At 55.4% G+C, this 21,445-nt stretch overlaps 1 protein-coding gene across 4 annotated transcripts; it reads right to left on the reverse strand.

The window, feature by feature from the left end:
• Positions 1 to 1,187: 1,187 nt before the first annotated feature.
• On the reverse strand, positions 1,188 to 19,282 carry CACNB1 (calcium voltage-gated channel auxiliary subunit beta 1). Of its 4 annotated transcripts, none has more exons than XM_024573021.4 (14): positions 18,983 to 19,282; positions 16,436 to 16,522; positions 13,351 to 13,470; positions 12,486 to 12,608; positions 11,778 to 11,914; positions 11,500 to 11,576; positions 10,138 to 10,157; positions 9,793 to 9,873; positions 9,312 to 9,370; positions 9,019 to 9,128; positions 8,718 to 8,869; positions 5,678 to 5,773; positions 5,058 to 5,243; positions 1,190 to 3,358 (listed from the first exon to the last, which is right to left on the reverse strand). In XM_024573021.4, the coding sequence occupies exons 1-14, from the start codon at positions 19,064 to 19,066 to the stop codon at positions 2,897 to 2,899; spliced, it is 1,794 nt and encodes a 597-aa protein (XP_024428789.2). In that variant the 5' UTR covers positions 19,067 to 19,282; the 3' UTR covers positions 1,190 to 2,896. The 4 variants fall into 4 exon arrangements, with proteins under 4 accessions (XP_045038333.2, XP_024428789.2, XP_024428788.2 ...); XM_024573020.4 differs by lacking the exon at positions 10,138 to 10,157 and adding an exon at positions 10,948 to 11,102 and having other exon boundaries at positions 18,983 to 19,265; XM_045182398.3 differs by lacking the exons at positions 10,138 to 10,157; positions 16,436 to 16,522; positions 18,983 to 19,282 and adding exons at positions 10,948 to 11,102; positions 15,069 to 15,144 and having other exon boundaries at positions 1,188 to 3,358.
• Between the last annotated feature and the right edge of the window lie 2,163 nt (positions 19,283 to 21,445).

Below are 21,445 nucleotides of genomic sequence, written 5' to 3' on the forward strand. Positions count from 1 at the left end.
AAGGTAGACATCATTTCTGCCTCTAACCTGCTTCTTTTCTGTGACCCACCCTCTCCCCTGACACCTCCCTCTCTCTCACTGGCCATCTCCAATCGCTCTCCAAGAGCTTGCGATTCCAACTACTAGACATCTCTGGCAGCCACAGCCTAATTTCCCATTCCACTGCTGAGCCTAATGCAGGCCCCTCTCATCTCTCACCTGCAGTATTGCAGGTTTCCAGGCTGGACCCTCCGATCTACGCTCCGAACTGCAACCTAGGCAATCTTGCCATCGCTGCTTACAATCCTTCAATTTCTGCACACCAGCTTCAGGACAAAGCCCAAACTCCTTAACATGACTCAAGGCCCCTGACCTGCTCCTGCCACTCTGCTCTGACCACCTTGGAGCATGCTTTGTGAGTGAAGCCCAAGAACATGTTCTGCATGTTGACTGTGTCCTCTGCCTTGAACACTTCACCCATTTCTCTGCTTCTCATCTCCCCTGAAGCCTTACTTCCTCCAGGAAGCGTCTCCTGGTCTGCCTAGGTTCAGGGAGTGACCCTCCTTCTGGGTTCCCCAGGACCTGGTGCTTCCCACATCAGAGCTCATTGTGCTGCCCCAATTGCCTGTGGCTCCCACTTAGACTTGTGCCTGGCACATAGCAGGTGCTCAGCAAATGCTGGTCAACCCGGGAATGAAGGATTGCATTGAGAGGCAAGTGCAGCACGCGCTGCCCAGGGAGGCAGAGACTGGGCTCCAGTCCCAGCAGTGCTAGCTTTGCCACCCACTCCCGGGGACCTTGAGCCAGCCCCCGTACCTGGGGGCTGCCCAGTTCCTCTTTCACTGGGTCTGCTTCCCCCTCACCTGGGGGGTCTGGATGTCTGTTGCCCTCTATACACATGCAGACACACAGAGCATAGAGGGGCACTCAGAGTAAGGACCCAAGAGCTCTAGTTCTTCAGGTCCACCACTGCCCCAGAACCAAAAACCAGCAAAGTAGAGGAATGGTTCGTGGGTGTTATGTGAGACAAGATACAGGTGACAGCAATAACAACCTTCAGAAGTCCACTTCCTGTCAGCTGCCAGTGGCAGGAACAGGCAGTCACCTGCTTTCTTGATCTTTCAGGCTGGGACTGGGGTAGTCCCCATTCTCTCTTCCCTTCCCCCAAGTCATAGGGGGTAGTTGTGGGGGCTTCAGTGAAGAAAGCCAGGAACTCAGTTCCTCCCCCTCCTAAGGTGTGGGGAGCAACTGAGGCCACAGGAGCAGAAAAGCAAGCACAAGCCTGTAAGACATTGTGTCGGTGGGTGTGGATCTCACCCACTGTACACCCATGACACCCCATTTCCCTGACTCTACGTGTGGGGTTTGGGGCTGAGACTGGCCATGCAGCTCCTGTCAGGCTCAGATGTAATGTATCAGAGCCACAGAACAAAGCCCCATCTCCCCTGTCACAGCTTATTTCTGCACACCTCCCTCCCGCCCCCCTGCATGTCAGCAGCTCCCATTCGCCTAGGCTGGCAACTCTGTGACGGGAACAAAGCAGGCTTGGGAGGCTGCTGCAAAGGACAGGATGGCGGTTTTATATGTGGCAAAATACTTCTCCTAGGGGAGCACAGAGGAACAGACAGATGGGGGCACAGGGTACCAGACAGGAGTGGTCTCTTCTAACCAGTAAGTGGAAGCTGCACCCCACACCCCCGGTGGGGGGGTGGGGCAACATTGGCACAGGAGGTGGCGAGACAGGCATGAGGTGCCCATCCCTGAGGCGGGCAGCCGGGCAGGGCCCAGTCCTCATTGGCACAATCGGCTCTCTCTGGCCCAGCTGGAATGCTGGGGAGGGGCAGGGCTGCTGAGCTGTGGAAATGCTAGGCAGAGGGATATTCCAGGTCAGAGAGGGCGCAAAGGCCTCTCCTGGGGGCAGTGGAGTGGACAAGGGTAAAGAAGAGGATCACAAGAGGCAAATACAGAGCAGCAGCAGCAGCAGCAGCAGCCAAGCCCCCCAGGGGAGATCCGTGGTCCCAAGGCAACCCCTGGGGTGGTGATCGTTCCTCGAGCACCAACCCAAAGGTCTTCTCTCCTGGGTTTTCAGGGTGAGAGTGAATGAGCAGTTTTTGGTTTCAAAATGAGGTGGACCAAAGTGTTCCAAGGGCTCCACACCCAGGCGACACAGGGGTGGGAGGCTCCGACACCGAGAGCCCCCCTTCTGACGGCAGCAGACAAGGGATGTTGTAGGCAAAGCTCATTCCTGGGGCAGGTGAAGGCTGAGGCATGGAGTTGGGGGGCGGGTAGCAGCATCTCGGGTTGCCCACTCCTCAGGGTTAGGTCCTGGGCGGGCAGATGGCACTGCATCTGATGCCCGTCAGTTTCTACCCAGATCCCTCCCCGAGGGACTTCTTTCCTGCAGCTTTCTACCAATGTTGCCAGAAAGCTGGGGGGAGGGGGCATGATGAGGGGCCCTGGATCTGGAGTTCGGGAAGGGAAACCTCATGGGAAAGTCTGTGGTCTCCTCCTCCTGGAAAAGCCTCCTACCTTTACTAAATACTCCAGGTTGGAAAAAGAAAGGGCCATCCCATTTAGGACCCTCATTTAGAGCCCCAAGTAGAAAGAGTTAAGGAAATGCACCTTTTCTCTGGGAGAGTGAGGGGAGAGAGACCCCTGAGGTGGGGAAAAGGGGACACTGCAGACAGGTGGGCATCCCCCCATCCATTCACCGCAGGTAGATAAAAACCTACACCTGGGGCTTACGGGACTCCCAGGAGGTGGGCATCTACCACCGACGAAACCCCAAACGTTGAGCAAAGGCAACTGAAAGGAGACAGCGCCCCCTGGAGGTCAGATACACCCCCGGCGGTGAGCCTGCTGTCCCTCCCCTCTGCTGGGCTCAGAGCCCTTCCTCCGACAGGGCGGCCCCTGACTCTCAGCGGATGTAAACACCCCGCCCCCAGCCCTCCAGCTCATTCTTGTTGCGTCCCAGCACCGGACGGCCCCCCTCTGCGCAGTAGCGGGCCTTATTCCGGCCTTGATTCCGGTTGTCAGTCAGCTCCTCTTCATAGTCTTCCTCATCCTCCCAGGATCCCTGACGAGCTGGTGGGGTGCCGCCCCCAGCAGGGTCTCCAAGCCCTGGCCCCTCTGAGGGGTCAGTCTCCATGTCCACACATGAGTCTCCCAGCTCCGTGTAGGCAGAGTTTCGGTTGCCAGAGGTGTCGGCATCAAACGTGTCTTGGCGGGACAGTGCCCGCACGGTGCCCACTCGGCCTGGCGGGTGGCTGCTGGGGTAAAGGCCTGGGGGCTGGCCCAGCTCCCCGGGGTACTCGTGCACGCTGGCGTGCTCCCCGGTGGCCCGTTCCAGCGACTGGTCCCCGGATGCAAGGTAGGGTCCCTGGTTAGCAGACAGCACAAACCATGCAGATCAGGCGGGGTGAGAGAGACACAACAGAGCAAGGCAGGTTAGTGACAGCATCAAGGCACCAGCCCGGCTGAGGGAGCCGGGGGCTGGCTCTAGGGGCTGGAGCCCAGCAAAGGGCTCTAGACCCCAGCCAGACCAACCTCAGGGCATTGCTCCTCGGTTGGGACAGGGGCGCCCAATCTTCCTAAGACGGAGGAAGCGTGAACTCTCCTGGTAATTAGGGTACAGAGCCCATGAAAAATGAGTCATCGCTTCCTCAACCCACGTCATTAATGCTGTCTTGGGGTAAATCATCATTAACAGCTCATTAGTATTGCCACTCGTTAGTGGTTGATTGGATTAGTCAGTGCCCCAGTTTTCCAAATATACTAAGGATATTTCAGCTCAAGCTCACTAACCCCAGCTCCTTCAGCCCAAACCAGACCCTATTCAGAGGCTTCTAGAACCTGGAACTCTCCTGCCCCCAGTCAGATGATGGAATTCCTCCTCTGCCCCAGCAAAAAGTCAAAGCAGCAGGAAAGGGAAGGCTGATGGGTCTCCATCCCCCACAGGAGACTATGAGGTGACCCAATGTCCTCAGTACCAAATGCCACATGAAGGTGACCTGATGGCCACTTCCACCACAGAGGCTGCTGGGTGGGTGCAAAGAGGCCTGGGCCCTAGTCCCGCCCCTTTAAGTTGTGTGACCCTAAGTGAATGACTCCCCTTTCCACGGCCCAGTTTCTCTGTGGTGGTGTGATGGAGACTGGAGCGGCAGTCTCCAAACTGTTCCCCGGAGATCCGGGGAAGAGCGGGGAGGACACAGAAGTGCTTCAGGAGTCCCCATGGAGGTGAAGTGGCGGCCAAGCCACTAGCACCCTCTGAGCAGAGCAAGAGCTTGCACATAAGATTCAGAGAACAAATGGACTCTGTTGCTGAAAACAAATTTGAAAAGCAATGGTCCAGAATGGTTTTCTTCTGGCTCTAATTGAGAAGCAAACACTTAGTGATGTGTTCTCAGAGATGGGCCAGGGCTCCCAGGGGAGGAGGGAGAGGCAAGGCAGGGCCCCCACAGGAGGGCCTTTCCGGGAATCTGTTTAACTGGGAGAAGAATGGAAGGTTGAGCATCGATCACAGAAGATGCTACATTCTAGGTCCCTTCTGAGGGGCCTCCTGGGGTAAGGGTTCTAGGGGAGGCGACAGTCTCCCCAGATTTAAAGGCTCCTGCTCTGCAGGATTCCTCCTTTTGCTGGATTTATGGTGCTGTGATCACTATTGGGTCCAGAATGGGGACGGAGTCCCGCGAACGAATCTATCATCTTCCCCATGTTTTCTTTCTTCCTAGTCACTTGTTTCATAGGGCCCCCAATCAGGCCTCATACCCCAAAATCACCCCAGGCGGTGGACATAGTCCTATGGGACTAGGCCCAAGGAGTACCACCAGCCAGTCCCAATCCCATCAAAAACCACAGACACCAGAAGCTGCTGGTTGCCACATTTTTTTTACAAAATAAAGTTCTTGCCTTCCTTTCCCATGTTCCCTGCACTCCAGTTCTACCCTGGGCAGGAGGGGAGATGGGCGGGGCACCTACATGGTGTGCTCCTGCTGCGGGGGCACCGCCCTGGCCTGCTGGGAGGCCTCCAGCCCACCCCAGAAGCTGAGATTTCTCCGGAGCGAGGTGAGCACCTGTACCTGGAGGTTGGAGACAGGGGCAGGGCTGGCGGCCAGGGCTGCAGTAGCCATGGTGCGGTTCAGCAGTGGGTTAGGTGGGGTGCTGCTGGGCGGGTGTGTGGCCTTCCAATAGGCTTCCAAGTACTCGGCCAAGTGCTCGCAGGCGTCCTCCAATTGGTTCTCATCCAGAATGATGTCAAACATTTCCTGTGGAGGCGGGGTTAGGAGCAGGGCTAGGATGAGCCAGGCAAGACCTAGGGGGTGAGGGGGTGGCCTGGGCACAGTGGGTGGAGAGTCAAGGGGTTAAAGGACAAAGTTAAAAAAAGACTTCTGGATGTCCAGGAAGAGAAGGAGGGCTCTCTGGATATGTGCACTGGCAGAACTATAACAGGTCTCGGCACCCGCATAGTCCAGCTCCCTCATTCTAGATTTAAGGCACCCAAGGCTTAGATTCCACACAGGGAGGTGGCACTTCTGGGGCTTGAAGCCAGTCTCTGACTGTCTGCCCAACCCTCTTTCCTGGAAAACCAGTCTGCACGTGTGGGCCCGGCTCAGGTGCTCTGGTCCCTCTGCCTCCCACGCAGGCCAGAGGAAACCAGAATCCAAATGCTCCCCCCCTTCCCCTGGGTCTGAGCACTCACAGGGGGACACTGCGCCAGCTTCTCCGAGGCCGCTATTTGCACATTGAGGTGTTTGGACTGAGACTTCCCTCGAGACTTGATGAGCCTCTGAAGTACCTGGTTTGGGGGGAGAAGAGGAGCTAGAGGGACTCCTGTAACACACCAATTGGAGAGGCAGGTCCTGGTTGAAGCCAGCGTGGCGAGCCAGTGTCAGGGCTGGGGAGATGTTTGATGACTTTCATCCCTGGCCACCTCTTTAGAAATTACTGCTCCAGCTCTCTATGCCCCCTACACAATGCTCAGGCTCTCTCCTGGGTCTTACACCAGCCCGCCCCGGAAAGGTCTCCTAGCAGTGGCTGTATGAAGGACACTCAGCCCATCCTCTCTAACCTCCTCCGCAGGCTTCACTGTCCTGGCCAACTCCCCTCCATGCTAACGACAGCCACGCTACATGGGGCACGTGCTATGTACTGGCACTATTTGGTACTTTTTAAATGATCAGGTCATTTAGTCCCGATGATAATCCCGTCAGGTGAACACTGTTATTATTCTCACTCAGTAACAATAATAACAATATCTCACCAATGACGCACTGCACTCAGGACGACACGCTGCGCTGGGGACATTGCAACCGAAATTGCAAACCCTAAATCCAGTCATGAGGAAAACATCAGACAAACCCACACGGAGGAACCTTCTACAAAATCAGTGATCTGTACTCTTCAAAAATGTCAGGGTCGTGAAAATCCAAGAAAGTTTGAGAACTGTTCCAGCTTAAAGAATACTAAAGAGATCTAAAGCTAAATGCAACACGTGATTCTGGCTTGAGGGGGAAATTGCCACAAAGGGCATTATTGGGACAACTGGCGAAAACTGAAGGTGGATTTTACTTTATTTTTTAAGATTTTATATATTTTTTTTAGGTAGAAAGGAAGGGAGAAAACATCGATGTGTGAGAGAAACATCGATCGGCTGCCTCTTACAAACCCCCGGCTGGGGGCCTGGCTCACACCCCAGGCATGTGCCCAGCTGGACCGAGAATCAGAAGGGTTAGCTTTGGTTTTCGGGATGATGCCCAACCCACCGAACCACACACCAGTCAGGGCAAGATGGACTGTATTTTAGGTGAGACTTCTTGAATTTGGCAACGTCCTGTTCTTCAGAAATACATGTCGAAGTATTGAGGGATAAAGTCATACCACGTCTACACCTTCTCTCAAACAGTTATGTGTATATAATACACACATACATAAAGTAAATGTGGCAAAATGTTCAAAATTAGTGAATCTGAGAAAAATTGAGTTGTCTACTTTAAATGACTGAATTGAATGGCGTGTGAATTATGTCTCAATAAAGCTGTTAAAAAATTAGTGATGCTGCCCTGGCTGGTGTGGCTCAGTGGATTGACTGCTGGCCTATGGACTGAAAGGTCACCGGTTCAATTCCCAGTCAGGGTACATGCCTGGGTTGTGGGCCAGGTCACCAGGTGGGGGCGTGAGAGAGACAACCGATTGATGTTTCTCTCCCTCTCTTTCTCCTTCCTTTCCCCCTGTGTCTAAAATAAATAAAATCTTTAAAAAATTAGCGATACCCTGGCTGTCGGTCACAGCATCACCCTGCTACGCCAAGGTCGTTTGGTCCTTGGACAGGCACATGCAAGAATCAACCAATGAATGCACGATTAAGTGGCACAACATTCTTCTCTTCCCTTCTCTCTCTCTCTCTCTCTCCAAAATCAAGAAATAAAATTTTTTAAAAACTCGTGAATCTGAGTAAAGGATATTCAAAGCATGAGAGTTCTTTGAACTACTCTTGCAACTCTTCTAAATTAAAAATCTTTAAAAAAAAATAGGATATAGTGCTTAGTAGGTACCAGCCACTTTATATGGTTACTCCATTTATTTGATCTTCACAACGCCACCATCTGAGGATCCCTATTTCACAGATGAGAAAACCGAGGCCTAGAGACGTCAGGCTCTTGTCAAAGGAGAGCAGCCCTGGGACAGAAACCTGGGTAGTCTGGACTCTCAAGGAGTCCCCACCATTAACCTCAGCCAGTGCTCATCCGTGGGGAGAATGGATGTCCTGTTGCCTTCTTGGTCACTAGCTGTTTTTGCACCCATAATCATCTGTGATCTGCTCAGCCACCCCAGGAAGTACTTCGATACTATCATCCCTTTGTGCTCACTAGAAACGGAGGACTCGGAGGCTTATGGTTAAGTGACTGGGTGCTCAGCTCACAGGGCGCTATCATGAGGTAATAACAGTCACCACCCCTGGCTGCCATGATGAACTCTGGGCTCTTTTACATAATCACCTCAAACCCTTTCCTCAATAATGCAGGGAGGGATTATAATCCCTACTCTATAGGTGAAGAAACTGAGGCTTTAACAACCAAAAAACCAACAAAATCTCATTAATAAGCCAACCAGGGCTAGGATTAGAACCCCACGCTGTTTTCTAACTTCAAATCCCTGACCTCCGCTTGTGCTCCGTGTCTCTCCAGCCCCCACCTCACCTACGCCTGCCTGTATTCCTCCCCCATTAATGTCTAGGGGGGAAAACTAATGGAGCTGCAATATGACAAAGTAAACCAGCCTTCCTGCCGATTTCATCTCTGTCAAGGTCCCCATAAGGACAGTGCAGCAAAAAGGGCTGAAATCAAGAGACAGGAAGGACCTCCCCACTGCCAAGTAGCTGGGTGGCACCTGGGACAACAAGCGCAGAATTCTTTCAGCTTTCTGGATCAACAATGGGAGGTCAACCAGAGCGGAGACAGGGGACTGGCCCACATGACCCTAATAACAATACTTATATTAATATTTATACAATATGAATAGCTAACACATGCTGAGGCACGTTATTCCAGACCCTTTGCTAAGCACAAAGTATTCAAATCAGGCTGAATCTTCGCGATGTCCGTATGATGGAGTTTTACAGAGAAGGAAAGTAAACCTGGGGCAATTAAGGCACATAATTCGTAAGCAGCGGCTGGGACTCCAACAAGCAGCCAGACTCCCGGGCGCTCCTGTCCCCTCCAGGGTCAGGCTCCTGTACCCACCTTGGGAGAGGTGATCTTGATGTAAACAACGATGGGGGCCAGTGAGGTCTTAGACAGCTGGGCCGGGTGGTTGATGGTGTCGGCGTCCAGAGCGACCAACTGAAGGGTCCGGGCCAGCTCGAAGATTCGCTCAATCTCGCTCTGAACCTCAGCTGGGGAAACACGGAATCACGGAGAACGGGGGATGGAAGTGAGCACCCCCGCTGAGGCAGTGGGTGGGCAGAACACTTCTGGGGATGCCCCCCGCCCTCCACCCCTCCCAGACCCGGCCCCAGGGAGGGCGATGGAGGGGCGGGCTCACCCAGGCTGGAGCGCGTGTTGGAGCGCTCGATGATGATGTGTTTGCTGGGGTTGTTGAGGACGGAGCGCTTCGCCAGGGAGATGTCCGCTGTCACACGAGTGATGGAGATCCTGGGGGATAGGGCAAAGGGAGTCAGGGGTCAGGTGGGCTGGAATGCCCTGCCCACTTCCCAGGCTCCAGGCCTGCCTTCTATTCCTTTGTCCAAGAGTCCCAAAACTATCATTCAAGCCACCTGCCCGTCACCAGCAGCAGAGGACCACAACAGGGGTGGGAGCTAGCTCCCAGGGCCTTACCTGCCATCAAACCGATGCTTCAAGAAGTCAAATAAAGCTTTCTGCATCATGTCTGTAACCTGAGGGTGGGGAGCGGGGTAGGGGCAGAAGTCAGACTTTTCAACCCCCTCAGCAACAGTGGCTGCTGGGCATTCGCACCCTCACATTCCATTTTCTTCTTCAGTTCCTGAGATGACGGGGGTCTTGGGGCTGGGGGATCCTTCTGAGTCTGAGGAGCTTCCAATGAGCTCTGATTCCAAAGGTCCTTCTAGGTGGTATCACTGGGAAGACTATTCTGGGGATTTGGGGGGGAAGAATTGGACCCTCTGAGTGGGTCTCCCTTGGGTTAGGTCCCTCTGGGAAATTTTTCAAGGTCTGTACCCTCTGGAGAGGACACCCGGGAACCTGGGCCCTTCGAAGGAATCTCTCTGGTGTCTGAACCTTTGGTGTCTCTCTGGAGGTCTGGGCCCCTCTGGGTCCGCTCCCCTCTGTGGGCTCCTACCTCATAGCCCTTGAGCGACGGTCCCACCAGGATGATGGGCCTCATGGAAGGCACCACGTCATAGGGGGGCACATGCTCTGTCTGGAGGGGAAGCAGGGAGGGGAAACCCCAGAGTGGAGATGGCATTAGCCCCTCTCCCCCAGCCTCCATGGCTTCCCCATGCATCCTTTCCTCCCCCTGGTCCCAGAGCCCAGATGTGGGGATCAGGGTGAGGGTGGGGACGGATGGCCAGGGAGAACCAGGAAGGGTGGGGGAAATGGGGCAGATATGGGAATGGGTGTTAGAAGGTCCCCCTAGCTCATCCCAGGGGGTAGGGAGGGGAACACAGAAAGCTGTGATACTCACCGACTTCTGCTTCTGTTTGGCTGGGTCCAGAGATTGCCAAGAGGGGGGAGGGAGGAAGAGAAGGGAGGGCACCCAGGCAGGGGCAGAGGGCAAGGAAGGAGCCAGGACAAGAGAGGGAGGGAGAGCGGGCAGACGAGGAGAGATAACAGGGCATGCGTGTTAGTGACAGACGGAGCCAGAGAGAGGGGACGGAACCCCATGCCAGGGGGAGCCAGAGACGGCCCTGGATCAGGGCAGGGCGCGGGACTGTCAGTCAGTCCAGTGGCCTGGAGAATATTCAGACATACCAAGCCCCCCTTTCTGGGTCTTGGAAAAGAGCTGGGAAGGGTGACGGCCCCTAATTTGGTCCCTACCTCTTGCCCCCAGTACAGGCTTTTTTAAGAGTTCCCGTAGCTGTCCTGCTCAGTGGCCAGTGGACCCTCACATGCCCACCCCAGCCCCATGGAGTTCGAAAAGGGCAAAGAAGGGACACTGTTCAGCTCCCCCCTTCATGTCCGGGGGTGGGGGGCAAATGCAGACTATCTGACTGTAGTGAAGGAAAGGTCAGGTTTCATTACCACCAGACCCTACTTCCGGTGGGAGGGGGGAAGCCTTCCAAGAGAAGGGGTGCTTCAATGACAAGAACTGGCCCTTCCTGCGGAGTGGCCAGGGTAGAGCTGTGTGGAGACAGATGTGCCTGTTCCCTGTGCCATCCCATCCTTCCTGCCTCCTTGGCAGATCCCCACAGAATCAGTCCATTCCGGCCCCCTCCCCTGCCAAAGGTCTGGGCCCTGACCCCCTCCCGTCTTCTAAGAACCCAGCAAGAATTACCTTCTTAAAGAAGGGGATGCGTTTGCCATGGGGTGGCGGGGTGGTGACACTGCTAACACTGGTCTTGGCCGAGCCGCCATGCTCCCCAAGCTCGGCCTCCTCGTCCTCTAACTCTAGGGGGTCTAGTTCAAATGCTAAGTTAGTCATTTCATTACCTGGACCGCAGAGTCAGGAGAGAGGGAGAGGGAGGCAAGGTGGGGAGGAGTGAGATGGGCATGGAGACAAATACAGAACGCAGGGATGGGATGGGGAAAAAAGAAAGAAGAAGAGGTGAATGGAACAGGGCTGGGAGAAATGAATGGGGGGTGGGGGGGAGTCAGGCAGAGAGATGGAGCTACCAAAGAGATGGGAGAGGAGAGGCATAAGAGGATGGGCGTCGACAGGCCCAGCTTGTGGGGCATCCTACTCTTCACGGAGAGGGGACCACTGGATGTGTGTGGAAGACTCAGGACTGGGGTGCCCACTACTGCAGGGGAAGGAGGGGAAAGGAAGTGGGGAGACCATCCCGCCCAGGAGCTTCCCCCGACTCCCTGGGGCAGTGGCGGCTCTTACCGCTGGCAGGGGGTGTAGGGCGGCGGGCGCCAGTCACCACATCTCCCAAACTGGAGCTGGGGTTGTCGCCTGATTTGCTGTGTAGGCAGAGAGAAAAATGGAGCGTGAGCCAAGGCGTGGGTGCGAGGGTGGGGGTGTCTTGTTCTCTCACATGCTGCCCTGCCCCCATGATTCTTTGGCCCCACTGGTGGTGTCACAGGCAGCTCTGCGCCCTCAGGGCAAGGTGAACCCTTGAGGCCTCTCCCGGGGTTGGCAGGGCCCCGCCCCCAGCCGGACACCTGGAGCTGAGGCGGTTCTGGCGCAGCTTCTGTTCCTGCAGCAGACGCAGGCTATCCAGTTTGACAGGGCTGGGGATGAAGCCGACCTCACAGCCCTCCTTCACCAGTCGCCCGATCCACCAGTCATTATTGTATTTCTGCGAACAACGGCAGGTAGGGTGGGAGACACCAAGAGGGAGATTGGAGATGCAAGTCAGTAGCCATCCTGCAGGGGAAACCACCCCTGGACTTGCCTACCCTCCCAGGGGGCGGCACCCTCAAAGAGCCCCATCCCTAGCTCCAGCATCTGAGTACGGCCCCAATTTTCAGGACAGCTCCAGGACCAGCATCCTCTGGGGAGGATGCATCACCCTGCCCCCAGCACACCCCTGTTCTGAGAGTCCTTCCTCCCCACATGTGGGTGCCCTGCCCTGGAAAGGCAGGGAGAGAAGTAATCGCTGACACCTACATGTGCCTGGCAAACTGCCACTCCACTTATAGGCCTCGTCACAAACCCGCCCAACAACCTGGTGACATAGGCACCATCACCCCATTTTACCAATGAAAAATTAGAGGCTCAGAGAGGTGGAGAGACTTGGCTGAGGAAGCACAGCAGACTCGGCCCAGCTCCGCTAGGCTCAGAATTCTTCTTCCACTACAGTTCCAGGTGCCCCTTCTCCCGGCACCCACAGCCCTGCCCTCCCTCCAGATGCCACGTGCTCTCTCCACCTCTTTGATGTGCAGGAAATCCTTGGGCTCGAAGGTGATGGCCATTCCCTGCACGGGCACCTCATCCCCTGGAGACGGGTTGTAGCCGACGTTTGTCCGAACAGCAAATGCCACCGGCTTGGTCTAGAGGAGGCACACGGGGAGGATGACAACCAGCTGGTTAAACCACAGTGCAACTTGCAACTTCTTGACTGTGGTGGTGATTATACAGAGGTTTTACAACCCGTTTATTAAAAGGTATACTGAATGGCGTATGTCATTTTTTGGTATCTATGTGAAATTTACAGTTAAAAAGAAAGCAAAAAAATAGAACTCAGCCCTCTCAGGGTGGAGAGACCAGTGGGGAATGATAAGTATTAGGAGTGGGGGAGCCCAGAAGGACACCCAGAGGGAATCATCCTCATCATCACCCTCATCATCTACTATTTAGTGTGCCGGGTATCGTGTTACATATTTCACATGCATTTATTTATCACAAAAATCCTATGAAGTATTATTGTCTTCATTTTAATCAATGAGGAGACTAAATTTCAGAAAGGTTAAGTGACTGGCCTAAGATCACACAGCTAGTAAGCGCAGCGCAGAAATTTTGACTCCAAAAGGAAGTGTGTTGGGCACTTCTCAGCTCCTATTGTGTGTGGAAACAGGATGAGACTGCAGTGTACACTTGTCATACTGTATAAGGAAGCAGATGTCACAGTCTACATTTTACGGGTGAAGGGCAAAGGCACAATCACACCGAGGCCCGGGGGTATACCAGCTAGGAAGCGGCTGGGCCAAGACCGGACCCTGGGACTGTCCAGGCTGTCTCCAAGGCCCGGGGGCGGGCGGAATAAAACAGCACAGTCCCTCCCTCCTTTCTCACCTTGGCTTTCTCAAGCTGGGCTAATGCCTGGCGCTCTGCCTCCTTCCTTAAGGCTTCCCGGTCCTCTTCCAGAGACACATCAGAGTCCGATGGGCGGCTGGTGTAGGACTCTGCTGAGCCCTGAAAACAGACAGGGCCAGCTCAGGGCCGAAGCTACCTCCCTAGTTCCTGGGCCTTGGAAGGCATGGAGGTGCCACCATCATGGAGGCCTCACCTCCCAGGCAGCCCAGCAGGGTGCCACAAGGCGTAGAAGAAGATGGTGCTAGATGGGAGGGACCAGAGACTGAGGTTTGCAGGTCCACAGGGAGAGTGTGGCCCTAGGAAGGGTGGCAGCAGCGAGCCAGGGGTTAAGGCAGGTCCAAGGACAGCTGCTTGGGGCCCCGGGAGGGGCGGGAATCTGATAGGGGCACAGCGCAGGAGAGGAGTGCCAGGGGACAAGTCTCCCCTGCCCCCAGCACTAGCTGAGACAGACTCAGCAGAAGCCCAGAGGGTCTTTCCAGGGACTGCAGCCACCAGTGTAGGTCTGAGCTTTCTGCACCGTTGGCAGTGGGCAGCCTGCTGGGCATGGCGGGGCCACCAAAAAATCTGCTATCTTGTGCTCAAGGGTGAGGGAAGACAGGATCCTACCGTCCCCAGCTGAATCAAGGGAGCCCCAACCCTCAGGCTCTCATTAGACACAAAAGAGAGTCCAACATTCCTGAGGTGGTGCAGGCAGAAGAGGCAAGTTAAGAGTAGAAGACGGGGCAGGCCTTTCCTTAACGCTAGGGCTGCAGCTGCCAGGGTTAAGGCCGGCTCAGGAGTCAGGGTGTGCCAGGAAGCTGGTTGTGACCACACTGGCCATCCCAGAGCACAGCTTTTTCAGCGATGTAAGACACACGCAGCCTGTCCAGGCCCGCAGTGCGAATGGTCACACTTACTCATGGGTGTGTTTGGGTGTGCGACTTCAGGTCTGTTTAGGAGGTTGTGTTCTATGGTACGCGCTGGGTGTCGTGACTGGATGCAGACAGGTACGCCTGAGCCCATATGGGAGGTGGGGGGGCCCTCGGTGGCAGGGCCCCTGAGGGTGTGCAGCACGCGAGGGCGGGAGCCAGGAAGTGCGGATGTGTGTGACTGTGCTGCGGAGCTGTTGCTACAGGGGTGGGAGTGGACGTGGGGAAAGAACAGGCTGCAGAGAAGGTTTTTTTTTTTTTTCCTGAGGGGTCATAAAGGGGTCACTTGGCCAGAAATGCCCATTGGCTTGTTATAGAAGGGACCTGAGACAAATAGAAGACAAAGTCCCACCTCCCCCAGAGGGCCCTGGTCATTAGCAGTGCAACTGTCCATCCTTTTCCCAGCCAAGTCACGAACATGGGAGACTCGCGAGGGGAAAGGTTGGCAGTGGGGGTGAAGTCACTACCAGAAACTGGGAAAGAGAAGAAAGGAGAGTGGAAACCAGCTTAACTACCACTCTTCACCTCCCCTGAGGGGAGCACCCCAGTCAGGGAGACAGATGTACAGGGAGCCAGAGAAACAGACCCAGCGACAGACAGACAGACAGAGGCACCTACTGACCCAGAACACACATGCACACATGTACACACACACGCACGCGCACACGCAGATACATCAGGGGTGGCGGGAGACAGGGAAACAGTGAGGAGGCAAAGAGGCCAGAGTAAAGCCCCCTCACAAGCTTTCTTGAGGAGCTGCTCCCACCCTGCCCCCCATCCCTAGCTCACCACCACGAGGGTCCGGCTGGGTACCTCCATCACAGTGCCCTCAGTGCCTGGCCCTGCTGGCCTAGGAGGTGGCCCAAACTGCCCGTTCCCCCAGGGGGCTCAGGTTACAAGCAGAGTTGCTACATATGCAAACTGGGAGGGTATATTTAGCTCAGAGATGTAGCAAGGACTGCCCCCCCCACTCCCCACCACCTACTAGGGAGCTGAGAAGAGGAAGGGTTAGAGGCTGGGGTCTGACACCCTGGGTTGCCAAACGCCAAGGCCTTTTTCTGTCAAGAGGTGTTGCACTTGAAAGCACAGCATCACTTTTCCCATGCCCAGCCCTGGCCCAGTCCTGCAACAGGAGGAATGTGGGAGAGACTGAAGAAAGGACTTCCTATTTGTGTACTTAGGAGATGCTGGATGAAGGGCCCCTTTCCTGGACTCATATGTGCCAAGTGCTGTGGAAATAGGAATCAAACAGAAGGGCCTCACTCCAGTCTGTGGTGGGATCCGCCTGGCACCGTCCCCTCTGTTCTGGCGCAAGGGGGGCTTGAGCTCCACAGGAGCCCTCCTCCCTACTATCCTCTTCCCTCACATGCTTTGCCCATTTCCTCTTCAACGTACTCCTTTCCCTTGTCTGATCCCAAGCCCCTCTCATCTTTTTTGGGTACCAGGCTTTGTTGAGATGCTCCGTAGTCATAGCAACCACATGCTTCTCCCTGAGCCTGAGATGGCCTGGGGTTGAGAATTAGAACAGAGATGAGAATGGTATCTTCCTGACTGAGCACAGATGACCCCATAAAGCTATTCAGTGGCCCCGCCTTCAGTGAGAGGTGCTGGGCTAAAGTCCTTTCTAAAATCAATTCCTTCCTGCCAGTACCCCACTTCCCTCAACACACTTGCTTCTCCACTGATCAAAGAATAGCCATATGTGGGTATGAGGAGGGTACTTCCCTGATCCATACCTAACCAGGGCTCCAGGGACTCGAGCGTCCTGTCTCCTCATCTCTTAGGACTTGGCTAGACCCCTTGCTGTCACAGATTCTGGGGGAGGACATGGAAGCAGACAGCCGGCAGGGGGAGTGGGTGACAGCCCGAAGCAAGCTAGAAGGAGGCAGGCCAGGCTGTCCCTGAATGAGATGACGCAGGCAGGCAACAGGGGTTGGTGCCTGGTGCTGGGGGCGGGGCTGGGCGGGGGCTGAGGGAGTGGGTGCAGCTGACAGTATATGCAGGAGAGGTCATGGGGTGTCAGTGTAATGGGTGGTTCCAGGCAGGTGACAAGTGACATGGGGGAGGGTGTCTGGAGAAAGCCTCAGATCCAGCTCACCAATGCTGGGCTCCACCAACCAGCCGCCACCCTCCCTGCAGCCCAGCCTCCTTGTTACCTGGCGGACAAAGCTGTTGGATGTGGTATCGGAGGACGTGCTTCCGTCTGACCTTTTGAACCGCCCTTTCCTCTTGCTGTATTTGCCCTAGAGAAGCCAGGAAGGGACAAGAGTGGAATCAGAAAGGCCCTTTCCCAACCGTTACCCCATCAGGCCTAGAGCTACAACTAAGCCTTGGAAATACCATTCCCTGATCTGAACAGCACCCCTATCTTCTTTCTGAGATGGTACAGCCCGAGGGGGAGGGGGGCCCAGACCACAGTCATGGGGTGCAGGATAGTGCAAGAGAGCCCTAGGAAGCGCACACAGAAACCCCCAAACCAAGCCAGAGAGGCTGGGAAGGAGGAGGCGCTAAGTAGCTGGAGGCTCATTAGGCAACAAAGCTAATTAAGATGCTGGGCAGGCTGCAGAAGCCTCCAGGGAAGGGAGAGGCTGCCTGCAGTGCTGGGGGGCTGGGGGGCAGTGGGTAAAGAGATCTGGGGAAGGTCCCCCTCCCTCTCCCCTCCAGCTAGAGCGGAGGGTGGCTGAGTGTGCTTGTGGCCCCCAGAGAGAAGAGGAATTGCCAACTGCCAACTGCCAACGGGGCCCAGCTTGGCTTTTCTTGTGCCCAACTCTTGCTTTCCTTTTTCGCAGACTGGGGAGAGGAGTTGCAGCTTTCAGCTGTTGGAGACCCAAAACTAGATTTCCCGGGAGGGGGTGAGGGGCGTGAAAAGGTATTTGGAGTGGGAACATCTAACCCAGCCCACTGCCATGGGGTAGTTCCGCTCAGCACCCCCTACCCTGGCAGGACTTTTTTTTGAGGCCTCTCGTCACAATCACGGAGGCCACACCTCTCCCAAGGGGGCAAGCGGGGTCAAGCCTCCACCCACTAACCCCCAGCAGCCACTGCCTACATCCTGTCCCCAGGGTACCCACCAGGCTGCATCAATCTAAATGCCCCTTGGCCCTGCCCCAAGATGAGCCTGGGACACAGCCCCCACAGGTCCCTGGGGTAGGCTGGCTCAGTCTCGCTGGCTAGACTTCCAACTTGGCCGGAGTAGACAACGGCCTGGTCACTCCAGCAGCCACACATTCGGGTGTTTCCAGGCCTCCCGTAAGGGGGCTGCTTTTTTTGCCCTCCTCAACTCACACACACACTTGGGTCCCAGACCAGTCCAGAGCAGAGGGGGATGACTGAGGGTTCAGGCCCTCCAAGCCCCTGCCCCCAGCCTGCATCCTCAAGTTTCTTTACCAAAGAAGGCAGATAAGCCATGACCAGACTAGGCTCTCTGGTCCCTTGGGCCTGAGTACAAGAAGGGGTGGACAGATGGGAGAGAAGGGCACCTGGGAACCCCAGAATCCTCCCTCCCACCCCCCCTTCAAACCAAATATATACCCAACCTCTAGGATTCAGGATCTCTACAAATTTAAGAGGATCCCCCTGTAAACCCCAGACTCTTTCACACCACGCCGCCACCACCACCCTAGGCTGGTGGGGAAGGGGAGTGGCACCCAGAGGGACAAGGGACAGCTGAAAGGAAGGCCCCAGCCAGCTGCCTCCCAGACTCCAGGGGGCCTGGGTGGAGAAGGGAGGTATTTTTAGGTCTGACCTGACTCTGGCCACACACACACACCCATCAACCACATTATCACGGCCATTACAGTTGCTGCAGGCCAGCTACAGCAAGAAAAGAGTTAATGCTACCCTAGACTTGGGGTATTGCCAGATTAGACAAGGACATGTCTCAGAGAAATCCCCCGCACCACACGACCATGCCAGACCTTGCTGGTCACTCCAGAAGTAACCAGCACATCCAAGAATGAATGCCCCTTCCTTGGGCACTGGAAAAGTGTGAATGGGGGTGGGGCAGCGACTCCCACCCCCAGGTAACTCAGCTTCTTCCCCTCCAGGGCAGGGAGTTGGAATCCATCCAACTTTCCAAACTTTGGAGGCATTTTTCCGGGGCTGAGGGTAGGGGGGAGGATGGGCAGGGAGAGATAACGTGGGTGTTGAGGAGGAGAAGCTGTTCCAATATAGGGGTGTAGCGAACATGGCTGGAATGGGGGCCTGGCCCCTTCCCCACCATCAAGGGCCACTGTCTGCGGCTCCGAAGGCCTGCTGGCGCCGCCCTCTGACTATCGCCTCGGCCACCTCCAAAGCCACCCCCGCCCCACCCACCCCCGCCCAGCGCCCACGAGCGTGTTCTGCGTCGCCCACATTGCCTGGGTTTGCTCTCTACCCTCCCTCAACCCCGGGATCCCCCTGCCAACACCCCCACTCTCTACCCTCTGGAGCCGGTACCCGAGTAGCAGGGACCCTGATCGCGGGGGAGACGAGGAGGTGAGGGTGACAGGCGGCCCGACCGCCCCCTCCGGCTCCGCAAAACCGCAGCCCAATTCCGGGCCAAGCACCCATCAATCATTAACCCGCAGAGACTGGGGGCGCTCAGGCGCCCCTCTCCCCTCCGCGCAGAGCACATAACCCCTTCCTCCCCAGAGCCGTTCCAGCCGACCCCACAAAGTCCGCGGGAGGGGCTCCCTTCCCTCTGCCCGGCTACCACGCCTCACCTGTGGGCTGGGGTCGAAGACCTCCATGGGAATCTCCTGGGAGGGTGGGTAAGGGCCCCGGGACATGCTGGTCTTCTGGACCATGGAGAGGAGCCTCCCCTTCGGCCGCCCGCCCGACCCAGCCGGGCGCCCTCAGTGCATGAGACAGGCCGTCGGAACCGAGAACGGCGCAGCGCAGCCGGAACCCGATTCAGCCCCCTGGCCCGGCCAGCGGTTGCCTTCTTCCAGTCTTCCCTCCCTCCTCCCGCTCTCTCCTCAGCCGCCGCCGCCTCCTACTCCGCCCCTGAAGGCTCAGCATCTCCCCCCCCCCATCCGCTTCCCCCCCGCCCCTCCTCCCTCCCTCTGCCCGCCCCGGCCCCGCCCCTCGCAGCCCCTCCGCCGCCTCCGCACAGACAATGGAGGGCCGGCGGGAGGGGAGCGCGCCGCTCATGGCTCCGGAGCAGGGCGCACGCCGGCCTCCGACCGGCCTGGGGTGAGGGCGGCCCACTCTGCAGCGATGCGGGGTAGAAACTCTCCTGGGGGCGGGGGAGGGGGGCGGTTTACCAGGGGATGCCAAGCACAAATGGAGGTGTAACACGGCGTGGCATGGCTGGCACCGCGCCCCACTTCCAAACCGCTCTTTCTAGCTGGTCTCTTTCACCTCCAGCTTGGGCCACCAGAACTTCCCGACCCGTTCACCCCGGGACCTGGCTTTAACTCCTTTCTCACCTGTGTAGGCCTAGGTCGCCTTGAACCAAACAGAAAGGCCCCTTTCCCTGTAATATGATGCCGGCTGCGGCGAGTCTGAGGCTGCAGTGGGGACGGTGTATAAAGGGAGTCCCAACGTAGACAAGCAAGAAATCTCAGGGACCCAGGAGTCCTTGGGTCCTAGTCGCTAGTACCCCCAGGCCTTTCCAAAAGGCCGGGCTGGGGCTGAGTGAGGTCCATGTACCTTGGAAGGGAGAAGAAAGAGAAGGAAGTTGAGCCCAAACGAGAGACTGGCTAAAATCAAATCTAATAACCTTTGACCCAGAGTTGCTCCCCCTTCATCCTTATTTGGTGACAAATATCCACAGCCTGGACCCCACTTACCATGCTCTGTGGAGAGAAAGACGTAGGGGATTCTGGCAAAAAAAACTTTAGTGCCAATTTGGCTCAGGCTCTTTCTGATTGTGGCCCTGGACAAACCACCTTTTTATAGAAACAGGGTTGAGGCTACTGTGGTGTCTTTTGTCACCTGGGGTTATTGGGAGGGTGAGGGAAAATTAAATTAAGTGATATATACTGGGGCCTTTGGAGATGTTGTAAGGTGTTGTGCAGGAGTCAGTCATGACAGGTGGATCTGTTACCCCTCTAATCTACCCTTCACCTTGTTCCCTAAAGAGAAGAGATAAGGAGTAGAATGGAGGTTTGCCCAGTGACCCTAATATGAGGGCGGCCTGCTGCATGTTGCAACAGGGGAGAAAAATACACTGACTCCTCCTCCCCACCCTGGGTTCTGCAACACCTCGATGACAAGCCTAAATTGTTTCTCTGAAGCCTATTACCATTTGTTCCTGAGCAGATCCAATCCTGAGCAGGGTTCCCATCTGCCCCTTGGGAACAGGAGATCCTGGCTTGACAGAGAAGGCATGGGTTTTGCAGTCAGAAAGACCTGGATTTTCAGTTTCTGCTACCTCACTTAGCTATAAAATTGACATCAATTGTATTGTAAGGAAATGGCATAAATTTTACTCTCCTTTGTCCTTTTGACCTGAGCTCTGTTTAGCATCCAGGAAAAATGAGAGATTTGGTGATAAGCTGGAGCCAGAACTCAGATCTAGGTTTCTTGGACCTCGGAATATGCTCCTTGGGTTTTTGGGTACTCCAGATCAGGAGGAGAGAACTATGGGTTGTGAGGTCAATTTTTTTTTTTTCAGTTTCACAACTATGCACTCACTCAACCAATACACTATTTCTCAAGTGGTTCTTACTATGTTCTAGGCCAGCAATTTTCAACCAGTGTGCCCAAGAATGTTTAAAACATGCAATATCTGACTATTTAGGCAGGGGCACTGACCTCTTCTTCCTTAAATTATCCAAAAATGACAATAGCCATCACAACAATAGCCGTCTGGTGTGAATGAATCAAAATTATGCCTATTTTTTGTCAGATCAGCAAAAAATATATTTTTTGGTGTGCTGTTGAATTTTAGGAATTAGTTTACGTACCATGAGATAAGAAAAGGTTGACAACTGGTATTCTAAGCTCCAAGCCTGCTGTAGGACAGTGTGAACCAAACAAAAGGCGGTTTCCGAAGGAGCTTGTCGTCTTAACGCCTTCCTTGGCAAGTTGCAAACATTAACTCATGTGATTTTCACAACTGGATTACGGAAATATTGGGCTTAGATACACTTTCCACAGAACACTGAGGCACTAAGAGATGAAGAATCCAGGGGAGCAAAAACAAGCTAATGTGTTTGGCGACCTATTCTGCATTCCAG

The sequence above is a fragment of the Desmodus rotundus genome, chromosome 9 (genome assembly GCF_022682495.2).
Source record: "Desmodus rotundus isolate HL8 chromosome 9, HLdesRot8A.1, whole genome shotgun sequence".
NCBI classification, from domain to species: Eukaryota; Metazoa; Chordata; class Mammalia; order Chiroptera; family Phyllostomidae; genus Desmodus; species Desmodus rotundus.